This window comes from Nasonia vitripennis, chromosome 1 (genome assembly GCF_009193385.2).
Source record: "Nasonia vitripennis strain AsymCx chromosome 1, Nvit_psr_1.1, whole genome shotgun sequence".
Classification (NCBI taxonomy): domain Eukaryota; kingdom Metazoa; phylum Arthropoda; class Insecta; order Hymenoptera; family Pteromalidae; genus Nasonia; species Nasonia vitripennis.
The window spans coordinates 29889116-29909501 of NC_045757.1; the positions used below are offsets into that span (position 1 = coordinate 29889116).

Sequence of the window (20386 nt, forward strand, 5' to 3'; positions counted from 1 at the left end):
TGTCACGTACACTCTTTCCGCCGTCGACGTTTCCGAACATCTTACTCCGAGCGAGCAATAAATCTCTTCTCTATATACGCAGGAAACTAATAAAAAAGGTACGTTCCGCTTATATCGAGGAAAATATCCGATCGTCAGCGCCATCGCTTTTCTGAATCCGTCAAAGCCGAGCGTATACCTCCGCAGAATGTAATCGAGCATCTAATAAGCAAAATCTCCCCCTTCCTGTCTCTCTCTTTCTCTCTTTCTCCCTAGCACACATCGAAACATTTTGGATTTATATTCGCTCGCAGGTCCGTATGGCTCTTGAAATTTCCTCAATAAGGCACAAAAGCAAGCGGGGCAGGTTCGAGAGAAGAAACGCGCTTTTCACTCCCGGCCCATATAGACGCGCGCGAGAGCTTTTGCTCGCGGAATCTTTACATTTTACGATGAGGAGCGAGCGCGCGCGCGCACCGCTCGGTAATATGTTTGCGTCACGTGCACTGTATTTGCTCTCTCGGCCCGTATATAGCATGTGCGGTATACTGGCTCTGTCGCGTGCTGCCGCCGCTGCTTCGGGTTTAAGCAGACGAGACGCTAGTCTGTATTTGCCGTTGGCAAAGGGGGAAAGAGGAAGCTTGAGAGATAGAGAGGATTCCTATATTTGACTATAATATCCAGTACGTATGGCTAATATATCTAATATGTATCCGCTAAATGTATATTACGAAAGAGCATAGCTAAGGCAAACACACGCGGGCTGAGCTCTTGACGTTTTCACGTAGTCTCTCGTGTGAACGGTACCGCGAGAGGATGTTATACACCGCTGATATTCGCGATTTTTCAGCTGTTGATTTTTCGGTTTTCTAGAGCTCCTCTGTTTTTCGAGGAAGTGTATTATAGAGAGCTATACTGCTGTGTGTTGATTTTTCTCGGCTGAACGAGCGATTGCAGAGGAGGGAAAATTACGATTCGATTATAACTCCGGGGAATTTTCGTGAATATTCTGCGTAAAATAATCCGCGAAATACATCGGTTTTTGTATTTATTTTATTCGGACAAAGTCGTTGCAATATGCGGATATAATATTGTATTTACTCGAAAATGATTCAACGATGTAAATTCGTGAAAATTAATTTCTCGAACGGAGCAATCATAGATATCGCATTTTCTCTGAAAAAAAAATTTCAGTTGCAACTTTGCACGAGAATTCATTAATCTTTCAATATTTTGAGAAATAAGCCATTTAATAAGTCGATTATAATGTTGAAATCACTTTGATCATCAGATAAACCCAACGTATCACCGTATCTCGTCTCAGCACCCGATAAGCTTCTATACATTCAATAACTCTCCGAAATTAGCAAACGACGTAAATATCTCTCGTCAACGGAACTCCACCCCCGTCAATTTCTCAGCACCGGCATCGACGACAATCCGGCGCACACATTAACCAGCAAATCCCCCAAAGAAGCCGCACCAACTCCCAACGATCATCGACGAACTATAGGCGGCATCCCGTCGTCCACCGCCAAACTGCCGCTAATGTAATTGAGCCGTTTGCCGAAGGAGCACTAGAGAATCCCGACGTCGTCGTTTTCGATGTCTTCGGCTGATCTCGGGGCGCGTAATGTCTCGTCGAAAGTAGGGATAGGACAGCTTAACGCACGCCAGACACGAACGCGGTAATTAATCCTGTAACTGCACGGGATGAGGCGGCCCTAGTCGTCTCGGTATATCTGATATCCGAAATCGATGTAAGCAAGTACTCGACGCTAATGAGATGTGCGCCTTTATGTACACGTCGTCTGATGTTGCGTTATACCGGCTTGAGATGAATAGAGCTATGCGCACGCGCGCACGGAATACGCGAATAGATGTTTGATATCCTGTGTCTGTTTCTGTTTCAGGTAAGGATCTAAATTACGCCAGTAATAACGCCGGTGAGTGTTTTTTAACCATCTAACATTGAATTGTCGTTTGTCTTGCTGTACAGAACTATGTATGTGTGTGTGTTTATTTCAGTAGATTAATTCATTAATTTGCTATTATATTACAATACACGTTTTAATTCTATACCTAGTTTGTCTAGTCACTTAGTTTTATCTGTGTATATACTTGGATGGCAATTTATCTGGGATCAATATTTGCCATACTCTCTGAATGATTATACTAATATCAATGGATAAAGACAGGATATCCATAACGAAAGTAGAATCACCCTTCTATTGACGATGTAGAATGTGTAGCATGTTGCGGTCCAATGGCTAAGCAGCGTTGAACATCATTAAGATGTGAAAAATGCGATTACGCCAATAAGGGAAGTCTCCTAAGTAAAAGTTAGAAATTCTATTATGTTACGCCACAACTACTTCTACTCGATTAATTTGACGATGATGATAACTCGACTAACTACACGTAGTTGGTAAAACTTGGCTAATTGCCCAAGAGTCGAAGTTGCTTCAAATTTTCACTCTGCCATTTACAAATGTACTTGCAGTAATTGACGTGTAACTATCAGTAGTGAGTCTTCCCAGTAACGTAGCTTAGTTTTGCTCAACCGTAAAGTGTGTTTAACTAATAATCTATATACCTTCTCTTCTAAAACTCGAGATTGAAAAACGACCCTTCCACAGCCAACGTAGAATAGCCAGCCCTTAGCCCTCCATCGATTTTAATTACAAAATCCATCCTCGTAGCCGAATGCAGCGAAGGTGAAAACCGCGCGAAGCCAAAGGAACACGAAAGGGCAGTATAACAAAGCATCGGAAATAAAGCGACGCCGGAGCTTTACAAGCTTTCGCGTTTGGAAAGGAGTCGGTGTATAGCTCGTAGTAATCGAGCAATCCGGCTAATTAGAGACTGCGACGAGGGCTGGAAATTATGTCGCGCCTCGTCGCTTTCAATTTTCGCGATGCTGCATCGAGACGATTGGCCTGTAAGACGCTCTTTCCGAGAATCCAACACAGTAGGCCGAAGCCACCTTTGAAGCTAATGGAAGCTCGACTTGATCGCGCTGCCGTGTACAATTTGCAAAACATCAATTAGCGAAATTGTTGATCCACCGGAACATCCTCGACGCGACAAAACTATTCCATTAGCGCAGTCTCGCGCCGACGCATTAATCGCGCGAAAGCTTCCACCGGAGCGTAAAACAAAGCAATTTCCGCGATGCCTATACACGCACACACACACACACACACGCGTATAATAATAAAATCCGCGTTGGGCCCGACCGCAATCGGATAAAATTCCGCGCACATCTCGCCGAAATGAACGAGTGCGTGCGGCGCGCGCGCACAAAGGACAATTTCACGCTGCGAAAGAAAGCGCAAACGTTTCCAGTGGAAGAGAAAAAAAAAGAAGCGGGGACGGATCCGCAGCCGGAATGAAATCGCGCTTTAATCCCGCGAGCGGTGTGTAGCGTAGGGAGAAAAAAGGCCACGACGGTAAAAAATCAGTTTTTGCTCGCGACATTCGCGCTCCGCCGCGAACTTTTTTTTGTCCGTTGCGACGAAACGTTGCGGCGGCATTCCCCGGCGATTATGCATTCGCACGAGCGCGCGCGTGGCCGGCGATTTGAAAAACGCGCGGGAAGCGACGTGTTCGAATGCGTTTGTCTTATATGTTCGGTGCGGATGCATTATGGATCGTGCTTGCGTTTAATTTTGTAGTCTTGTGACGCTGGTTGAAAGAATTAGATTTGTTCTCGATTGAATTATTGAGGTAGAGGGGAGTGGAGATTTTAATGCATTATGTCATGCGAAATTGATAAGGATATGCGAGCGATAATATGATAGTTTTAATTAATTAAATGCACATATTATTGATTTCTTGATTTAATTATAGAACTATGTGATTCTATCATCACCGAGCTATACCGAATGTTTTATTCAATCAGCTGATAGGTATGAATTTTAATTGTCAAAACCAGCTGTCGACTACAATTTGCTGAACAAAAGCAGACGCTATATTGTGGGGTTGCAATGGAGTAGTTAAAATGAACTGTAATAATGCTAATACTTCGCAGTGTAACCATCGGATTTACGTAGGCCGTAACATATACGCGTTATACCCATCGGAGCTCTAATCGCATCAGGAATCATCGTCCGTGAAAGCTCGCCCATACCATTATTCGACAGTCGATAAATCAATCCTTCAGTCAAAAAACACAGCCAATCGAATCGAAGCTCCGTAGAATTATCTTTGCACTGCGACTGCTTTAATAAAGTTCCTCTTCCCTCCGATAAAACCACTCCAACCAACTAGACCTCGGTTCTCAATTTGACGAGGACGATGCCGAATCGAATTAAACGACTGTCGACTCTGCAGCGCTGTGCTCTTCTTACCAAATTAATTTAGGCTGGTTTAAGCTGGCGCGTGTAGCACCTATACACGCAGTGGCTATTAAATCGAGCGCTAATTGAATTATCGCGACTCTTTGATCAACGTCGTCTCGTGTGTGTGTGCCTCTGCTAACGAAATTTTATCTTCTTAAGCGAATTGCTCGGATTTATGAATCGTAGCCGTGGGAGTTTTGAATTACCATACGGCTAATCGAGTATAATAGGTAGGGATTATTTAGCGAACGTGTGGAGGGATATTGAAATTCAATGAAGCATTAGCTCTATTTACGTTACAGGCGGCCAGAAACTGTATATCTGGCAAAAGCAGAGTTATATATTGATTAGTTTGTTAGCCAGAGTTATAGGAGGGGTCGTCGAGAGAGTGTGGATTTTCTCTGGATTTGAGCTTGTTGTTGTAAGTATATTATCGAATGTTACCGAAATTGATCAAGTTACGCGCACTAGGGAGGAATATTCCGCAGAAAATTAAATTGTTCGGACGATAGAATCAAAGGACGCATTATACTTTATTTCAGATTAAAACCTTTTTTTTTATTTATGTAGAAAAGAGTTCGTTTCGTAATACGAAAATCAATCTGTAAATAATTCATGATTTAGTTCGACATAGTATATGCATCAGACTGAAAGGCGAAGTGATATATACATATTGTAGTATTATAGGAACTCAATTCAATAAACGGTTAAAGTGTTCACTCCAACAACTATATGCAAATCCTCAGCCGTGCAAACACAGACTCTCTATAATATTATAACGTAATTTCCAGCGACAATAAACTAATAAGCTCTCGCATACAACAATAACGTTTTTAAGCGAATCAAAGCCCGCTCGAGTCACACAGTCCGACACAAAGATAGAGAGAGAGAGAGAGAGAGAGAGAGAGCCTCTGGTCTGCGCAAACGCGCACTTGAAACATCCGCGCGAGAGGCCAGATTGGCCGACGATTTCACGGATTTGTCCGTCAAACGTCATTAACATGAATGGCGTCGAGCTCACGCGGCGCGCTTTACATCGTTTCACGCAGCATTTGAATATATAACGAACAAATATTCAAAAGGCCTAGCGAAAATGACGCGTTGCGCGTGCCCCACTTATTTACACAGTTTCAGGGAGAGAGAGAGAGAGAGAGAGAGAGAAAGAGAGAGAGCGCATAGCGAATTATCGTCACTCGCATGCACAGCCGCGTCCGACGCGTCGCCAATCAAATCGGCACGTTCCGCGCTGTGAAGTGCTACTTTTGATGGATTTTCACCGATGACGCGTGTGTGTCTGCGCGTTACCCTATAGATGCAAGGGTTGGAGTCTATTTATCGAGGACTATGTATTTTCGAGGGCTTATCAAGTGGTTTCAAATTAAACGCGGAAAGTGGGAATATTGAAGGTGAAGTCGAAGTAACGCTGAGTAAGTATGAGCAAATCTAACCTGAATTAATGAATCTAGATTTACGTGCAGTCGAGTAGGTGCCGCTCATTAGTCGCCGCGGCGGGACCAGACGAAGTTACCTCGAGCTGAAGTCGCCGGGAACTTTAATTCCGCAGTGAGCTTGAAGTTTCTGTTTTATTTGTAGTAAGCTCGTTTCAAGCTGGCCTGTTACGTCTTTCCATGAAATTAGCGCTCGCAAATTAAAAACTAAATATAGCACGTACAAACATCAAACCATCGGTCTTTCCTTATATTCACATCTATATTCGAATCGATTGATTTCATTCCTCGAGCATCAGCAGCAGAAAACGCCGAAGCCACGTCGAATACCGGACGGTTTCGCCATCTCTTCTTTCGCGCTGTGATGACCTCTCAATGCGAGCGAAACGAGCCTTTTGTCGGATGTGCAGTAGAGGCTTCTGTTCAAATTTATGGCCCTCGCGCCCGAGCGGCCAAGTTATTCCGAATTCCGCTATTACGCGCCGACGAATGGGAAGAAAGCCGCCGAGAGTTATACAGCCTGGAAAGAGACAGCATCATTAATATCGCGGGGTTATCCGACGCTCGGCTACTTTTTGTAGATTTTCGTGATTTTGCCGCAGGGCCAGAGGACGTGCAGTCTTCATTCTTATTCGACTGTATCCGGTTATACTCTTAGTGGCGCGTCGATCCAATTTCCAAGAAAAATATTTGAGAGCAATTTTTGCGCCAAATATAGAAGCCAGATCGTTATTCTCTCAGTACAACAAACGGGTGACAAGATACGCGAGCGATTTATAGCTGCACCGCGAGCAATCAGGGATATTAAAGCTCCTCTGTGTGTGCTCTTATTTAACCTCGTTATATTGCACTGTGCGTATTTTTTCCTGGGCGGATTTTCTTTATTTATCTATATATTCGCGAATGAACTCTTGCTTTCATACGCGCACAGAGCGAACGAAGAACCGAACGCGAACGAAACAAAAAGCAGCAACAAGGAACGAGATATACGTATACATAGGGACTGCAGAGCATCATCAAAATAAACGAAGCGAAATAACGACGCGAAACATTCATTCAGCGCGTTAAAAATCCCGTTTGCTCGAATACCTTGAGCGTTTTTTATCCCGCGCACGCTGCGCTATTTTTATTTTTCGTTCGCACTTTCGCTGATTTCCCCAGCGATATCAAATCGCGAGAATCGAAACAGTTGCCCGCGTAACCGCGGTCTCCTCTAGGCTCTGATGTAGTCGAATCGTTGAACAAACGCTCGCACGATTCTTCCGAACTCGCTTAAACACACCTTCTCGGCAGAAGCCCGCGCTCTCACCCCAGAATAAATATCTCCCCCGGCCTGCCGGCTTTTCCGGTGCATTCTCATTAACCGATACAAATTACCGTAGATACCTTCGCTTCTGTTTACCGATGCTCCCTCGAAGAGAGAGAGAGAAAAAACCAAGGGGCGAATCGTCCTCTCGAGAGATAACGGTCTCTTTCTCTCTTTTCGCCGCGAAGGTATATTTTTCCTCCGGCGCACTGGTGTGTATATATAGCGAAGAGCAGGAGATAAAAGACGGCGGCGCAGGCACGACGAGGCGAATCTCCTTCCGCGGAAGTCGTTCCTTCTAATCTGGTGGCGGCACGCGCACTTCCGGTTAATTTTCCAGTAAATAAACGCGAGCGAGAGAGGGAGGATTCTCGAGACGCGCAAGAAATCGATAGTCTATTATTCCGGCTTAAGTCGGCCGATTTAAGGTGTTCGCCGCCTCTTACTTGTCTCTGCTGCGCCTCTTGCCGCTACATAGTTGTACAGGATCGTTGAATCTTGGGCTGCGAGCGTGTGGGATCCGTTAGAGGATCTGGTTTATAATTGTCGAATTAAATACTTGAACTGAATCGGGGAGTATGTAGTTCGGTTTAATCGGCCACGGTTTTAGCAGAATAATGCAAATATCGCTGAATATTTACACGCGTCCGGCGACTAGTCAGATTAAACATTGTAATTTCAGGAGTTAATAAAGCAGCCTCTCTCACTGCACCCTCTCACCGCTATTCACACATAATCGAGCAGGCAAATTCGATTATAACGGGCGGCCGATCAAAAGCTTTGATTCCCGGGTAAAAGTGTAAACAGGCGCCTGGCAACAAAAATCTGCTATTGCTACAGCTCGAATAATGATTCGACGCTCATTCGACACATTAATAACAAAGCTTCCGCGCTTTACGCTCTCGTTTCGATGATTAACCGTGTGTTCCACTCGGCGTTAAATTCGCTCAAAAATACCGCAGTCAAAGGTTCGAACTTCATATTGTATATCCTTCGAATTGATTCAACGAACTCTGTCGCCGATAGAGGAGGAATCATGAAATTTTCACTAATCCAACTTGGGCAAACGCATCTATAATATCGTCAACGCAGCTGCCATCACGTGACTTTGCAAACAACTCACGCGCACGCGGGCGCGCGTGAAACTTCGTCAAACGCGACGTTGCGCCGCAGGAAATGTATTTCCAAGCGGTTCATAAGTCAAGCGGGACAACTAGTTGCGACCCGCACGCCTCAACCTGGACTCAATCATATCAAACTAAATTAATCCAAAGACCGAGCGTCAACTCATTAGCTCGATTCGCAGCGTCTTTTATCTGACTGAATATTTCACACGTTCTATCGCCCCCTAACAATGCCACTCAAGAGAGAGGGCCGTGTTCGCCCGGCCACAATGAGCGAACTTTGCCATTGTCAAGAGGTGCCGTGTATACTCGTGTCGTCGACGTCGCGTGTGTATGTGTGCCTCTGCAGCCCTCTGAGAGGCAGGGACTGCGCCGAGGTGTGTTGAAGCAAATAAATAGAGACGCGAGTGCGGTGGGACACTCGGGAGACGGGTCACGCGGGGATGGACAGTACTTAGGGATAGGTAATTTAAGAGGACTGCGGTGCTTAGACTGTGATCGAAGCGGTATAGTAATAGCTGTTATTATTTTCATTTTGAATTGGATGAATTTGCAAGTTTATTTGTTCATCGTCTGAACATTCTAGAGGAGTAATGAATGTGGAGGAGCAGGGAGAATGATTTATCTAGGGTTAAGTATTTTGGAAGTGAGCTATAGCGATGCCGAATATACAGTAGGGTCGAATAGCTGAGGGTGAACGTTGTGTAGCGGCTTTTTGTGCTGTCAAAGACTGAGAACCAAGGAGGTTGGTTATTGTCGAATGATTGATCGCGTGACAATTAGGCACCTAGGGCTGTTAAAGACAGGGAGAGAGTGTTGAAGCTGGAGTGTCAAGGGGGGTTTTGGAACTGATTTTCAAAAACTGTAAAGTTTATAGTGCGTTCTTTAGTTGTTATAAAAAAATATCAAATTAAGACCCTGCCCAACTGCACAGAATGGAAAACGATGTGAAAATAGAACTTTTCGAAAAATTCCACCCCTTATCACGAATCATCAACCCACCAAAAAGCCTTCCAACTCCTTTCAAACTTTTAATTTCTCTATCTCATTCATAGAGAGCTCACTGCGAGCACTAACAAACTCCTTCGTAGTCCGGTCGTTAATTAAAACCGACCGTGAAAAATCGCGTAAATCACCCGCGAAATTGATTAGCGATAAAATCACGCTAACGAGGCTCCTCTCGCACCCTCGCATATTAGTCCCAATCCAGCTTCTCGTCGTAAACATGCATAAAGCCGTATCAACGAGATGACTCCCCCTTTCCAACCTAAACGATCGGGCCGAGCTACGCCGTAAAACGGCCGTTAAAACTTGCGCGCGTCTTTCGCGTCTTCCTCGAATTATCGCGAGTTTTCATGGCTCCGTGGCGCGTTAAATTTTCCCTCTAACGCGCAGACTCTCTGTACTTTTAATACGATATGCCGGGGACGATGATCGATCGTAAAGTTTAGTTTCGCAGGCGCGCGAGTGAGCTTTTGAGAATTTTGTTTTTTTCGAGGGGTGGGGGTGGAGGTGAAATAGCGTAGAGGGTAATTAAGTGGCACTTTGAGCCTGCGGTTTTATACGAGAGCGGGGCTTTGTGGGTGGAAGTGGGTGTTGCGCTGGTGATCGATGGGGGTGGGGGAACACCCTCCGTGTGATCGGGATTTGAATGGAAATTCTATTAGGAGGCGAGGACGCGACAAGACTGATCGGGATCAGTTTTGACAGTTCAAAAAGATACGCAATTTACCAGGAAAACAACTATCACAGCATCCCGGAGGAAAGTGCATTTTAATTAACAATTTAACCAGCGCAACGGAACTAATTGAAATTACCAAGAAAAATCCTGCCCATTCCTCACTCCCGCAAGGAGACAGTCCCCCCGTTCCATCTAATTGCTAAGTCTCTGAAATTTCCCGCGAGTCCCTGGCAGAAGCGAGACGACCACCGGAGTCGCGGGAAAACTGCCTCCACGAATCATCCCCCGCCCGAACAATCTCTGTATATACGTCATCAAAGTGCATCGTTCGTCGCCGGCAGAGCTTCGCCGGCACAAGTAGATAAGGCCGCGAGGCGTCGCAGCAGACAAAAGTGAGGCAAAAAAGGGACACTGTACGGCCGCCTCAGGGAATTTTATCGCGCGAGAAACTCGGACGCAAGCGCACTCGGCCTCGAAAAATCGAGAGAGAGAGAGAGAGAGAGAGAGAGAGAGAGAGAGAGAGAGAGAGATAGAGAGAGAAAGGAGGTCGTCGACGCTGCCGGCGGGAGCCGTTTTGCAATTATGAAAGGGTTGCCCTGCCCTGCCGTCTTCTCTCTTTTTTCCGGTACGGCTCTGAAAGACAGAGGAGAGAGAGAGAGAGAAAGGTGGAGGGGAGGAAGTTTCTCGGTTACGCGGCTGTCGAAAACCGGCGGATATTAAGTTCGTCGAGTGTCCTTGCCTCTGTTTGCTGATTGCGGAAGGGGTATTTTTTCGGAAGATTTTGTCTCGCTTTCCCTCTTTAGGATTGTTTGATCCTTGCCGAGTTGGAGGTTTTAATTGAGGCTAGGCCTTTGTGAGCCGACGATGGATGCGCTTTTATTTTTTTTCCTTTAGAGATAAGAGCTCTGGATTGTGTGGTCCATATTTCAGACGTTGAAACTCGAGGGCTAGAAAACGTTTGTTATTCATACTTTGATGGCCGAAAAAGTAGAGATGAGTGGACGTCCCTCGGATGGAGTCTCTTATTTTCGATTCTCCTGAGCTGTTTGACCAAGCTTCTTAGTTCATTCTGATGGGATTGATTTCCGTCTCAGCTTTTCAGCAGTCGACGAGTGCAGGAAAGATCAAGCCCCGGATCCTTTGACTCTCGTGTATACTTTGACTGATGAATGAAATACACATTACGATCGAACGGAGCTTGCGCAATCCTTGATAATCAGCTCTGTTAGTTGTACATTAGTTGTACAGTGGCATCGATGTACGTATCAACTGCGGTTTCCGATTCGCTGAACCGTTTAGGAATCAATGCCAAACTTTGCGGTGGTTCCTATAACTATACTCCCGCCACTTCGCGTACATTGTACCCCTCGATAATAGAGTACACCCAACAGGCAGCTGCAGTAGTCTTGACGAGAATCAATTATCCTACTTCGCATCCCTGAGATCTCTCTCTTTGGCGCTGATGTTGGTACAGTTAACGCGCTTCGCATTAGTTTCCATTGGCACGTCCCCGCCAAAAATGATCAAACATCATCGCGAGTTTGGGAGAGACATGGGTATCATGCAAGCGTTAGCCCGACTCATTAGACACGACAATCCATCAGCGATTCCAGTCAACGCCCCGATGTAATTGATCGACGAAGCGTCGCGATCGAAAATTCCCGCCCATCAGCCGGCCATTCTCCGGACAATTGAATACGACGAGGATTTGTCATCCGCGTCCATGAATCTGGCGTAGAGAGCAGTTCCTCCGCCCTTGCGTATGTACCCGCACGAAAAGGTGTGCACCGCACAAAGCTCGACTCCGAGTGATCAGCATCCAGAGGTTCATCGACGGAATAGGGGGTAGGGGAGGGGGTCAGCCCCCCTCCTACCCTTTTGCCGTAAATTCGAATCCGCGACAACAATGGAATGGCGTTAGCAGTTCTCTCTCTCTCTCTCTCTCTCTCTCTCTCTCTCTCTCTCTCTCTCTCTCTCTCTCTTTCTCTCTCTCTCTCGCTGGTGCCGAGAAACGACGACGACTCCTGCATCCTGTGTACTCGAGCGGGATAATTGAATGCCGTTGCTGCTGTATTGTTCGGAGGCAGCCGCAGGAACGCGCGCACCGATGTTAATAATGCCGCCGGCCAATTGCGAGCGGTGCTTAATTAAGATCGACGCCGCGCCTCTCGTTCTCCTGCCGCGTCGAGTGTGTTTCCACGATTCCCCCTAGGGTTGGACGAGCTGGCCTCTCGCGTTCTATTTCCTGCGGTTTTGTCGCACCTCGTCCAGAGCCTCGGCTACTCTCGCTGCAGTGTGTGGCTTTTACACTGCGGGCCATATTTCGGCCTTTTTATTAAGACGGAGGAGAGATACGCAGTTCGAGAGCGTTGGTTGTTCGCTGTTGTTTATTCGTTGGATATGCGAGCTGGAATTAATTTCGGCTATACTCTGGAGTGTTTGATTCACGGCTAATTGAAAATAACGTAATCCAGCATAATTGACGCTGTAACTCCATCCGGTTTTAGCGCAATCGCACGAAACTAATATTTGCTCTTATGCTATACATTTCGGTATAATTAGACGGCGCTACCAATATTTGTTCATCCTCCTGTCGACAAATACAATATTGCTGTGGCAAAGAGAGGAGTCGCGTCGTCCTGTCGGTTTCATCAGAATTCGGTATTACTATTAACTCATCCAAGGCTATACGTATACGAAAGGACGTTTAACTCGAGTTAACTCTAAATTTGTAAAACACAACTGCTAGCAGGATGTCCCGATTCGTTTTGCAAACTCGGGGCCGAATCAAAATGTTTGTCCTCTCAAATACTCGAATTCGCACAGCTTCTCATTTCCAGGCTATATCCGACGCGATCGCGTGCAAACTAAAATATGCGGAACTTTATCGAGGAGGACTGGAAACTATAGACGTATAACTCGAACGAGAGTAGACGCTCAAAAATCGCCTATAGACAAATCCTCGCCACGGCGTATATGAAGTGTCCGATAAACTATAGAAAAGCAAAGAAGAGACAATTTTAACGCCACTCGATATCGTTCGTGAAAAAGAAAAAGAAAATCCGCTGCGATTTGATTAGTTCTCCCGTAAGCTCCGTGACGTATCCAACACACGGCAGAAGAATCTATATGGAAATGATCCTCGGAATTCTCCGCTCGGTGTATGTGCGCGTCTGGGTAAGACGAGACATTCGAGCCCGGGATACGATGTACGTGTATAGATATATCCCACTAGGGATGATATATACGTACGCGTATATTATACGGCCTCTTGAGCTGCCGCTGCTGCGCTGCGGAGAGGATGAAAGTCCGGCGCGGCGGTCGGTTTTGGCTGACCGAGGGATTTACCTTTATCACTGCGAAGGTGAAGGTGAGATCGTCTTTTTTTCTCTTACCGCGCCGGAGATGCCGCTTGTTTTGTATTCATTTTTTAACAAAGGATCTGGGATTCGCGTTTTTTGTTCGCATTCATGTAAGTCGTATTTTTATTTTTCAGCGAGCTTTCAGAATAAAATGGCTTTTCGGAAAAATATATAAGCGTATTTTGAATATTCGTCAAACTGATAAGTAACAAAAGAATAGAGTTTTGTTAGATCTGTTTGTGTACGCGGTCGAGCATCAAACAAAAATTTTAAAATTCGATACTTTTTATCCGCTACTTCCTGTGAGTATAGAAAAGTATTCAGAGTGAGATAGAGTATACAGGTACATCGGTAAATTTTGCAAGCGCTCGTGTGTGTTCTATTTATTCCAAAGCCGCTTTGCCGACAAAGAGCTCCAAAATATACGTATACCAGAGCTACACGTTTTATTTTCCTTTCGCGAATGATTAGTCGAAAAAATAGTCGCACGGTGACGTCTGTTACAAGCCGATGAAAAGCTCGTCGTCATCATTTCCACGTCATGTTTGTTTCTCGCTATCATTTTTAATTTAAGTCCCGCTCGCATCGACACCGATACCTCGCGATCGTTTCGAAATAACAATAAAAAAATAAAACAACAAGCTGCGGATGACAAACGATGTAAGTTGTGCCTGACCTCATCTCTCTCGCGCGCACGCGGTCATCGTTATCATTCAAATCCCGCGAGTGACACTGACAGAATTCTGTCAATCGATATCGCGTTTTCCCCGCCCAACAGCTGCGAAATGTTCGCGGAAAAAAGATAGATATTCCTCTCTAAATTTGTTGCTCTGCGAATTCCCTCGGAACTGCGCTCTGCGCGCAATCACGTCGTAGCCTCGTATTCCGCTCCAAAAAATTCTCTATCGCTTTTGCGAAATATCCCCTCGAGTTACACACTTTCCTAGCGCGAAAAAGGCGCATCATTACGCGAAACCAGAGCGAGAGAGCCGCGCAATAAACTTAGCCGGTAAATCGTGTCGGGCGAACAAAAACTTTTGTAGCAGCAAACAAACGGAAAAAGAATACAGAGCATGGCCTTGCGCCGCGCGTATCGCGAGCAACCGAAGGAGTATAGAGGGGAGGCGGGTTATTTGAATCCCACACCACGCGCGCGTCATTTCGCGAGAGGCGAGCGAGCGATTTGGCTCTGTGAAAGCCAAGCTGCGGCGAAATCAGATTTTCAATTTTGCGCGAGCCCGTTAGCAAGAAAGAGAGAGAGAGAGAGGGAGTAGTCGGAAAGACATAGGGAAAGAGCTTGCAGCGATAGCGTGTCGCGTGAATTTTAAGCAGTAGCTCGTACGGCAGAGGATATGTTTGCAGAGCCCTATGTGTGTGTGTGCAGTCTTCAACGCTACCGGTGCGGCGACTCTCACGTGCTCGCTTTCTTTAGGGGGTTAGAGCTGGATTGGTTGTTTGGGGAGAAAAAGTGCGAGCTCTGTAAACTTTAGGGCGCTGCATGAATTGAAAATTGTGGGAGTTTTGGAAAACGCTGGGGGAATTTTGAGCTGACTTGCGGGTACAGCGTGTTTGATAAAGTTCGCGAGTTGCAAGATGCTCTCGATGTGAAACAGTGTATACGATGATCGAAACGGAAGATATTATTTTCCGAGAGTAATATTATAATATAATAATGATCTTTTTCAGATTTATTTTTCCCGTTAGCGCATCTAATGCGAAAATACGGTCGCGGGCTCTTTTTCACGCGCGGCTGCAGTTCAAACTTGCAAATTGCATTTGCATAGAACAAGTCCGCGCTTGGGCTCGTAAACCTAATATATATCTATACCTATATTAGATCTACAGGGTAGCTCCATGTATGCACTATATCTGTATTTCGCCAAGTGTTCGCTACGATTTCAAAAAGTTATCTCACCGAGTATAAGCTCTTCGGCGCGCCTTAAGAGTGTCTCGTCCTTCGCCGAAAGTTTTTCTCGACCTCTCGCTCTGTTTCCTTCTTCGCTGAAGCTTTTTTTTTCACTCCGGCCAAGTTCTTCTTTTTCTTTCTCCCTTTTGGCTTCTTTTACTTCTTGAGCTCGCGCTAACTTCATAAAAAGCACTGACCACCACTCGGAAGAGATTCGGCCTGAGAATTTCTCGAATTCTTCGATTACCAACTCGGACGCATCACTGCTACTGCGCTTTCTTTCTGTCGGCTTCGGTGTTTCCTAAAATTTAAAAAAACTTACTTTTTCGAACGGTAAAGTGCCTTCAGGGCGAGGAAAAGAAGCTGGAGGTGCGAGGGTGATATAAAACTTATGGAATTATAATACAAAGCTTTTTAATTTCTATTAAGTTTTCTCCCGCTGTTAAGAAAAGCTTGATTTTCCATTGATTTTACATGCATGGAAAGTGGCCTTTTTCATGCACGTATCGTAAAAATTCTTTACAATTTTTTTCATAGTGTATTGTTTTTATTAATGAAAATAGTACTTTTTCGACCAGTGATGAAACACTTTTTCGAACATTGGCATCGAAATATTAGCGTCAAAATAGAGTCATATCGTATTACAACTACTACAGGGCGTTTTCAAGATTGTATAAACATATTACATTGATCTCAGCAATTCAAGCATTATTTTTTCTATTCATAATTTCTATTCAAGTTTTTATTGTAGCCGGGGCTTTGGCAGTTGTAGTCTATTGGCGCGGTGATACTTAAACGTCCTAATAACGTTCCTTGCACTTGTACGTAGAACTTGCAAGCGATCTCGCAGTACATATAGCGTCCATATTATCACCGCATTGTCGACGGCACTTTACTTCGCTGAGGCCGCCGCATTCAAGATATTTTTACTTCGTAATCGAATTGTTAGAAATGGACATTAAATTATTATGCAAGGGGTCCGCATAAATCCGCATTTATATGTCACGACTATCTGTGGCATAAGTAGACCTTTATTGGACAAATGGACTGCTAATGCCACGGATAGACGTGAAAGAGGATTTATGATAGTCAGTGCTATAAAATAATGTACGATACACGTGGCATAAGTCGTTCTTCATGGCACGGCGTTAACTCGCTGTGCCGTAAAACACGACTTATGCCACTAGTATCGAAATGTACTTATAAAAAGAAATATAAATAAAAAAAACCGCTGCCATTTCTTTGGCACGTAGCTTCCTCCAACAAAATTTATAGTTCCATCAATAGATAAAATATTGTTCAAATATACACTATATTGATTCCTTTTTAAAATATTTATAATCTTAGTTATTTTACTAAAGCAGCAATTTTCTGAGCAAAAGACTATCAGAAAGGTTATCAGAAATATTCGATAGTCCCCAAAATCTTAAGGCGCACGCTCTTACTGCTGAGCCAACCACGCACTACCTGTACGTAAATAACACGACTACTAACGATTTCAGTTTAAAAATATTTATTTTTCTTTGACATGACATTCTTATAGCTTATTTCATTATTTTTAACATTTTGCACATCATCAAACAAGGCATTCGACGGTCCTGCTTAGACCCAGTTTGGTAAAATGCCTTCCGGCGATGGTAGCTGATGGGATCCTTGATCTGGAACATTTGCTGGAGAACCGTCGTCGTCGTATTCGCTGGCCAGTTCATATATTCCCTCCTCTTGTTTCAGAAGCGTATCTAACTCGATATCGTCACATTGAGACTCGGACACCAGCATGCAGGCGACCACAACTACCAAGAGGAGTACCAATGTTGAACGCATTTTTGTAGATTGTTCTGGCGAGGAAAACGATGCCTGTCAGTTTTGGATTGAAATTTGATACATAATTTAATATATAAGTTTTGATATAAGGAATAAAAAAAAATTTTTCAAAAAAAATTTGAAATCTTGATATCTTAAGAACCATAGGGGTTTGAAACCTGCGCAATGAACTTAGCCATAATACACAAAATATCTACTTTTTTCCAAAATCTCAAGTTTAATAAGGCCTTTTTACGTCCGTAATCGAGGCACAAAAAAACTCTTTTTTTTTTTAAGTTTTTGATTTATTATTGAAAAAATAATTAGTCGAATCACTTCAAACTTTACTGGAATATAGTTTGACACATGAGCTATCGACATGATTTTTTTTGTGAGGTTATGATGTTTAGTTTCAGAGATCTGATTTTAAAATAAACCACCTTTTTTATTTTATCTGTCGAACAAAGCGGTCGATCACGAGGACCAAACAAGAAAAAGTAGATAGTTCTATTCTCTTTCAAATGCATTTTAGCTGAATTGTTTGTAACAATGGGTTGATTAAGAAAAAAAACGCAAAATAGTGTTTTTCAAAAGTCAAAAAATGGTCATTAAAAAAATAGTTAAGAAAATAAAAAATAACTGTTTTTCCCGTATTCAGAATCCAAAAATAGATATGCATGTCAAATTTTATTGATATTCACGGAGTAGTTCCAGAAATATTACGGTATATATACACACACACACATCCATACGGACATTTTTTAAAAACAGTTGATTTGAACTTCTAACACACCAAAAAGTATTTTCTAGAAGTTTGACAAAACTCAAAATTTTACTATTACAAAGTTTGCTCTAGGAGGAAGCAAAAATGTCTACTTACTCTGTATGACAGCAAAAACAACGACCAGTGTGAAAACTTGACTGTTTCGAACTACCGAGTTCCAGATTTGTATAACAATTTTAAATCCACCCGCTTCTTATATAGCAAACTCGAATATTACGTAAATGAATGGTCCATCGTAAAATTAACTTGTCATGAATGTTGTCATTCAAGCATGGACAATCCGAAAAAGATATTCTAGTAATATAAAACGTAAATGAAGTCAATAACAATATCTTTTAGAGTATAATACGACTATTTACTATTTAAACACGAAAGATAAAAAGACTGGTATTCACTTGTCATAGCGTGTGATGTTATAAGCTACAATTGAATATTGCGTAATCACAAAACATGCTTTTCGTGTGTTTCTTGTGTTTATACTTGCTTAAGAAATATTTTGTTGTGATTCGCGAGGTTAAAGTTTTATAAAACCAATAAAATAAAAGTGACGAACCTCTTGGTAATAAACATAATCTTATAACTACAAACAAAACACAGCTCTGAAAGATCGAGGAGATTGTGGAAAATTTTTACATTCGTCTTGTTCCAGAATTACGACGGTATACACACACACACACACACACACACACACACACAGCCATCCGCACGAACATTCTAAGAGGAAGCAAAATGCAGTAACCTTTCCCAATCTTCATGATCCAATTAATCATATCAAGTATATCTTCACAATGCAACAGCACATTCTCAGTGCATTAACACCGCGTTATATTTTCATCTCTAGGATTTCTCTTTATTCCGAACATCATCCGTTCGGGCAGCATAAACGTTCCTCCTCCTTCGTCCCATAAAATGCGGCGTTCTACACCAACCAGTTTTCCGGAATTTTGCCCTTCATATCTCCCCTAACAACTTTTTTACGCAGCCGCGATAAAGCTGTCCACAGTAAACTAGAGACCACTACTCGTGCGAGCGTAAGCTTGCGAAGTCGCGAATAAGAAAATGCAAACTCCGCCAATAACTCACGAACGAACTATGCAACAATGTCATCTATCCGTGTCTCTAAAAACGCGAAATAAAAGCGAAAATATCCCGGAGACCGCGTTACAGTTCCATACCATCAAACCCGCTGATTACTCCGCTCGTAAAGAAACCCAGCCGCAACGAGACGCGAACACCAGGGGAGAAAAAGCTGCGATACAATAAAGAGGAAAAATAAAATTTCCCATGCATGCAGCGTAGGATAATTTTCCAAGGTCTCCTCGCGGGACGCGCACGCCTTATAAGTTCAAGAAAGGATCCAACACGCTAGAGGGCGTATGTGTTATAGTCTACGGGGCATTTGGGGAAAGTACGAGCCGAGGGCTTAAAACATTTACCCGCGCGGCCGAGCGCCATATTTAAAATTTAAGCTCCGGCCTTTTACCCAAGAGATGCGCTCGGGGTCAGGTGTATGGCGGAGCTTCACGTTCTGAAGGTTATAATGAAGAAGCACGAGTTGCTTGGACACGAGGCGCCGGTAGCATGTTTACGGGCTCGCGATGATGGAATTAAGAATGCATGAGCCCAAGGAGCTCGCGTAGAAGAGAGAGAAAAAGAGAGAGAGAGAGAGAGAGAGAGAGAGAGTCGCCTTATTTACCCGAAAACTCGTGTCGGTGAATGTGCTGCGGCTGTAAGAAAGTCGACTTCTTTTTCCGAAAGGGAAAAGATACGCATTAAGAATACCGCGATACATTCCAGCTGAAGTTATGACAAGAATATAAAAAAAGTGCATAAAGACTGACACTAATGACCAATTAAAAAAGTTTATCGCAGATCACCGTGCGCTACACTAAACTTGCACGAAACGCTGCCAATTACTTCGTACTCATCGTGCAGCAACGACACTCCCGGTGACGCATCCCCTTCTTGGCTCCTCGAACACGTTCGAGCTTATACGCATTCTCCCGGCGTCGATAACCCCGAGAGCTCCCGGCAACGCATAGTGTTATTAAAAGTCAGCTGTTTGCTTCCCCCGATACTCCCTCCCCAAAAGATGCAGCAGCAGCAGTAGTGTAACAAAAAAGAAGGAGATAGCGAGCGGTATAGGGTAGTCAATATTTGCATGCCACGGGCCGGCTGTAAGGGCTCTTCTCTCCAGCCTGCGTCTCGCTAAACAAGACCACCAGCGGCGGAGACTCCAAGGGCTCTCGGCTGCTGCTGCTGCTGCTGCTGCTGCAGCCTCGACCTTCTTCTTTCTCCGCCGCTTCCTCCTCGAGATATTTACTGTCTTGTCTTATAATGCGAGAGGTAGCGAGCGTTATATCCTTATTATCCGTTTTAGGTAGAGGAGAAGAGAGAGAGAGAGAGAGAGAGAGAGTCTTTCTTTAACTTTCTAGCCGCGGCCACTTCGCCTTCTTTTCCGCGAAACCCCTCGGGGAGACGCTCGTTTCGTTCTATCTCCTCCAGAGCTGATTTTCCGATGACACGGTAGAGCCGCTCTACGACACACCGGAGATGTACATAATTACATCTTAGAGAGAGTGGAGACTCGCTCGCGAGACGATCGGCGAATGGATTTTTCTTTACATTAGAGAGATAGCTCCATTTAAAA

The 20386-nt window shown here is 44.1% G+C and overlaps 1 protein-coding gene across 6 annotated transcripts in view; it reads left to right on the forward strand.

Annotated features, from left to right (window-relative positions):
- Positions 1 to 20386, forward strand: part of LOC100678116 (agrin) — a 341408-nt gene that overhangs the window by 201239 nt on the left and 119783 nt on the right. For 5 of the 6 annotated variants that reach the window (XM_031921406.2, XM_031921402.2, XM_031921404.2 and 2 more), the window contains one exon: positions 1893 to 1925. The exons of the other annotated variant lie outside the window; for it this stretch is intronic. In XM_031921406.2, the coding sequence (XP_031777266.1) occupies positions 1893 to 1925 (33 nt within the window). The remainder of the gene's footprint in view (positions 1 to 1892; positions 1926 to 20386) is intronic. 6 annotated transcript variants of the gene reach the window in all.